This window comes from Otolemur garnettii, unplaced genomic scaffold (assembly GCF_000181295.1).
Source record: "Otolemur garnettii isolate 467f Iridium unplaced genomic scaffold, OtoGar3 scaffold00055, whole genome shotgun sequence".
Taxonomy (NCBI): domain Eukaryota; kingdom Metazoa; phylum Chordata; class Mammalia; order Primates; family Galagidae; genus Otolemur; species Otolemur garnettii.
In genome coordinates, this window is record NW_003852450.1 from 4009108 (window position 1) to 4014881 (window position 5774).

A 5774-nucleotide genomic window follows, 5' to 3' on the forward strand; every position below is an offset into this window, starting at 1 on the left:
TGCTGGGCTCAAGCGATTCTCCTGCCTCTGCCTCCCAAGTAGCTGGGACTACAGGCACCTGCCACAGCGCCTGGCTATTTTTTGGTTGCAGCTGTCCTTGTTGTTTGGCAGGCCCAGGCTGGATTTGAACCCTCCAGCTCAGGTGTATGTGGCTGGCACCTTAGCTGCTTGAGTCACAGGTGCCGAGCCCTTTATTCTTCTTTCAGAATTTCCCAAACACCAGATGAGACAATGTCTGTCACATTGGTGGACTTCTAGTGACCGTTTAAACATTGTCTTTGTAGTTAGATGCACCTAGATTTATATCCTGGTTTTGTCACTTAGCTGTGTGACCCCATTCCCTCATTTGTAAAATGGGTCTAGCCATCCCTATCTTTTAGGATTGTTAGGAGGCAAAAATAAGAGAGTATTTTTAAAGCACTTACCATGGTGTCTGGCACATAGTAAATCAGTTTCCTCCTCCCTTTGGTTGAATAAATCAAGTGTCCTAGAGAAGACTGCCTGCTCTCCTGTTCACCCATTCCTTTCCTGACAACCATCCACATCGGAATGCTTCCTTTTTGTCACCATTAAGGACTTGATCCAGCTTATTGTTACTATTCTAGTCTTATTAGAAACAAAGTTCTTCCTAATTCACTATGACTTATTTTTATAATAAAATGAAAGGAGAAAGATATTAAAAAAGGTAGTAATATATGAAAGTTGGAAGGTAAAGTCTTCTCTCCTTTTTCTTTCCCTCTTTCCTATTCTACTACTTTATCTCCTTATTTCAGTGAATCTAGTAAGTGGTAAGTCAGTAGAGCTGCAGATTTCTACTCTTTTTTCTGCATCTACGAATATGTGGAAGTTTGACTGTCTACAAGGTAGATTGTATAGCCCCCATTCAGTGCTTTTTTTTTTTTTTTTTAGACAGAGTCTCAAGCTGTTGTCCTGGGTAGAGTGCTATGGCCTCATAGCTCACAGCAACCTCATACTCCTGGGCTTAAGTGATTTTCTTGCCTCAGCCTCCCAAGTAGCTGGGACCACAGGTGCCTGCCACAACGCCCGGCTATTTTTTGGTTGTAGTTTTTATTGTTGTATGGCAGCCTGGGCTGGATTTGAACCTGCCAGCTCCGGTGTATGTGGCTGGCACCCTAGCCACTGAGCTACAGGAGGTGAGCCCATTCAGTGCATTCTGGTCAACTTGTCTGTTAGCTAATTCATTGCAGTATAAAATACAGAGAAGATGGTTCAGATCCTTAAAGTCTTCATGCTTGTGTATTGAGATGCAGAGCTAAAGCCTTTGTTTTTGGGTGTCTGGGATTATAAATATATTTCTATTAGCTTGGTGGTCTCATGCTTTCTATATCTAGGTTAGGGCTATGGTTGTGGTTATGTATTTTTCCAAGTCTTGTGTCTGGCCTCTGTGTTACCACACTGATGCTTTTACTAGATAGGGAGATGAGCGTGTGTCATTCTGTTGACAGTGGGGATAAAGTTCTGGGTTGTGCTCTCGGTGTCTTATGAGGCATGTTATAGCCTACAAACCTGGTAGGTTGCAGCCCAAAAGAGTCAAGGTATTTTCTAAACTCTAATAGGAATAGAGATATTTTACTTAATATATAAGAAATATTTAAAAGTTGAGGGAACTATTTAAAAATGAAAAAGAATCCACATTGTCTAAAAACAAACAGGAAAACCTCTTAAGTGCACTGTGAGAATGGCAGGGGAGGAGATTTAAAGGTAGCTAGAATTTGGGAACAGGGTTTGAGCTCAACGCTGTGTAATGTCTGAGCAAGGGCAGGGCAGACACTGTTCATTTTTCTATGTGATATAGACCTGAGGCGTCAGAATGGTGTTATTTTATATCAAAACAATACCAAAGCAGTGTATTCTGGTGTTTGCAGAGTAGTATGCTCCTTTTTATTCCTTTTTCTTAATCCTGCCTCCAAAATTTATAACAGATCAGCTTCCCTAAATTCCATGGATTTGTACAGAATTCATTCCACAAGAGAAATCTCTATAGGAATTCACCATGATTCCAAGTGGAAATTATTGGATATTGTGATTCTCTGAGATTCTTTTTTTCTTGATTGAGTTAGGAGCAAAATGCTTACTCACTGCCTTATTCTTAGAATAGAGGCAAACAGCAATTCCATATAAATGTGTAGGATAAAATGTGTGGGATACAGGTTGAAAAATAGAAAACTTTACATATGCTGAGCAGGTAGTAAAGGCATCATTACTTACATGTCTTTCATTAGTTCATTCCACATTTATTTATTGGATGCTTACTTCATTCCAGCCACAGTTCTGGGTGCCAGGAAGGGATAGACCTTTCCGTGAAACCAGCAGTCTGAGCTCAGACTTCCCTTTTAGGTGGCCATAATAGGGCCCAGAACAGCTTTGGCTCATTTCTTTACATTAATTATTATTTTTTCACTCCCTGTCTCCAGGAGACAGTGCTGGCTTCCCTTTTTGTTTATAACCTCAGGCATGACTCATCTTTTAACCGTGAGTATTGCAGAATTGCATGTCACATTCCAAACTAATCTGTAGTGCTGCCAGGCTCTCTCAGTCAGCAGCTCTTTGCCTGTCTTCTGACAATCATGGTAGAGCAGTGAGATCAACTCACGAGTTAATCAGCTGGGAAGGGGAGAAGAGAGAACACGGTCCCTGCCTTCTCCCCATTTTTGTTAGGTACAAGACAGATTGAGGAGTTGACATCTTCTTTCTAGGTGCCAATATATCGGGCCATACCTCCTAAATCCATTTTTTTTTAGATTGAATTTGCACCTATGGGTAAATAAAGTCAACTGGTCTCTTAAGAATGGTATCGATCTTACAAATGCACTTGGCAGCTTTGGCTGATGGTTCTGTTGCCTAGACAAAATGGTCCTTTGAGGAAAACCTGAAATCTTATTTTAGAATTTTAAGAAAATTCATCAAAAAAATAAGCAAAGATAGCCAGGCGTTGTGGCGGGTACCTGTAGTCCTAGCTGCTTGGGAGGCTGAGGCAAGAGAGACTCTTAAACCCAAGAATTTGAGGTTGCTGTGAGCTGTGACACCATGGCACTCTACCGAGGGCAACACAGTGAGATTCTGTCTCTAAATAAATAAATAAGTGAGTTATAAGCAAATAAAATTCATCCTGATAATTTTCTAAATAATACTGAGTTTTCAGACCTCCAAAGAATTTAGGAATTTGTATACTTTGGTTTTGGTATTGGCTTTCCTTCTATAGTAAGTTTGAATGATTGATGTATATCCTTAAAAAATGTGTATATTTAGGTATTTAGGGCAGCTTTGCAATATAAAAAACATTTCCACCTATAATTCTCTACTATAAATAGAACCGTTCCCATTTCCTGGAATTCTTTTTAGTTTTTATCTAATTATGTTATTATATTTTGGCATTTATGCCATTGTATATTTTATTCTAATCCTTCAAATTTCTTACTTGCCAACTTTTTGGATATTTCTCACTGAAGTAATTCATGCTGTAGAGTGTGTGACTCAGGGTATTAGGGGTTTGTTTTGAATAGCAAGATGAAAGTCAGACTAGACTTCCAACCAGAAATCATTCCAAGCAATCTGAGGCACAGATGAGACAGTAAATTTCTTCTTGGCCTAAGCTTAGGTGGACAGTAGGTAGATTTGTGTAGTGTTTGCTCAGATTATTGATGGTAAGAAGCTAAAAACACTTTGAACTTTAGGGAGTTCAGAATGGCCAGGCAGAGGAAAGTTATATGACCTACCTGAAAATAAAGCTTAGTTCTTTTTTAGTAAAGAAGGTGAGAACTTTATGTTTTGTTGAGGTTGGAAAAGACTTTAAAAAATAAAACACATATCAAGTGTCAGTGTCTATGGAAAAGAGATTCAAGACATATTAGGCTGGCGTTTTCCAATCCTTTCTTACTTATCTAAAGAAAGGAGATCAAAAAGGAAAAAGGTCCCAGGTTTTGATTTTTTAAAATATTTTATCAAATATGCATACTACTCAAATAAGACAAGGAATAAAATCAGAATTTTAGTCTGAAAGAAAATCGCTTATCTTTTATTATATCTCTAATATTCAACATCTGATAACTGTTAAGGACATAAACTTAAGCTTATTTGTGTAGAGTTGTTTTATAACTCTGTAGACTTCTGTGGAGGATTGATTCTGAGTTTGCAGGCCCCTGAAGATGTCAGTAGTTTGTACATCTATGATGGTGATATAGGCACGAGTTCCTAGTCAACCCTTTACATCTGGGATGCCAGGCAAAGCAGACAGTTTCAAAGCAACAGAGGAGCATCCTATGCAGTGGATGGACATACATGTTTGTATGTGCTTCAGAACTTCTTAGGAACACTGGGAGGCCAAGGCAGGTAGATTGCCTGAGCTCACAGGTTCAAGACAAGCCTGAGCCAGAGTGAGACCTCATCTCTAAAAATAGCCAGATGTTGTGGTGGGTGCTTATAATCCTAGTTACTTGGGAGGCTGAGGCAAGAGAATTGCCTAAGCCCAGGAGTTTGAGGTTGCTGTGAGCTATGCTGTGGCACTCTACCAAGGACGACAAAGTTAGCCTCTGTCTCCAAAAGAAAAGAAGGGGGCGGCACCTGTGGCTCAAAGGAGTAGGACCCTGGCCCCATATACTGGAGGTGGCAGGTTGAAACCCAGCCCCAGCCAAAAACTGCAAAAAAAAAAAAAAAAAAAAAGAGAGAGAGAGAGCAAATTTTTTTTTATCTGAAATGGCTGAAGGTACTGCCATCCTTTCTACTTGTTTTTTCACTCCTTTTTTGACGAATGCCTGCCTTCATAGGCTGCACCAGGGTATGTTGGTAATGGGGAAAGAGGTGGACAAATGATTGGGACACACTGAAGTCTAATTGTTCCATCATAGATCTGGATTTTGGTCTCAGTGTAGGACTTTGGCAAGACAAGGATTATTTTGACCCTGAGGTGCTGATATGACTCCCGTCCCCTTCCAGGAAGTGGACGTCGTGGTAGCACCGTGCCAAGGCCTCCGGCCCACAGTGGATGTTCTGGGTGACTTGGCGAATGATTTCTTGCCTGTGATAACTTATGCACTCCACAAAGATGAACTCTCTGAGAAGGATGAACAAGAGCTTCAGGAAATTCGAAAGTATTTCTCCTTTCCTGTATTCTTTTTCAAAGTGCCGAAGCTGGGTTCGGAGATAATAGACTCTACCAGGAGAACAGAGAGTGAAAGATCACCACTTTATCGCCAACTGATCAACCTGGGCTACCTAAGCAGCAGTCACTGGAACTGTGGGGCTCCCAGCCAGGACACGAAAGCTCAGAGTATGTTGGTGGAACACAGTGAGAAACTGAGACACTTGAGCACATTTTCTCACCAGGTGCTACAGACTCGCCTGGTGGATGCAGCCAAGGCCCTGAACCTGGTACACTGCCACAGCCTCGACATCTTCATTAACCAGGCCTTTGACATGCAGCGGGACCTGCAGATTACTCCCAAACGTCTGGAATATACTCGAAAAAAGGAGAATGAGTTGTATGAGTCGTTGATGAATATTGCCAATCGAAAGCAGGAGGAAATGAAGGATATGATCATTGAGACACTTAACACCATGAAGGAGGAACTTCTAGATGATGCTACCAACATGGAGTTTAAAGGTAGGTCTCAGAGAGCTTGTTGGGGTGCTGGGACTACAGGAGCCTCTAAAGCTTTTCTGGTTGGAAATTGAGTACATAAATTCTTAAGGTTAAAGGAACTTCACGGTAATTTCATCCACCGCGTGTTACCAGCAAAAGCCCACCTTAAGGCTCG

General features: G+C 40.9%; 1 protein-coding gene across 2 annotated transcripts in view; it reads left to right on the plus strand.

Moving 5' to 3' along the window:
- DSTYK (dual serine/threonine and tyrosine protein kinase) overlaps positions 1 to 5774 on the plus strand; it is a 72018-nt gene that overhangs the window by 38681 nt on the left and 27563 nt on the right. For both annotated transcript variants that reach the window (XM_003792235.3, XM_003792234.3), the window contains exon 3: positions 4954 to 5620. In XM_003792235.3, coding sequence (XP_003792283.1) covers positions 4954 to 5620 — 667 coding nt within the window. The remainder of the gene's footprint in view (positions 1 to 4953; positions 5621 to 5774) is intronic.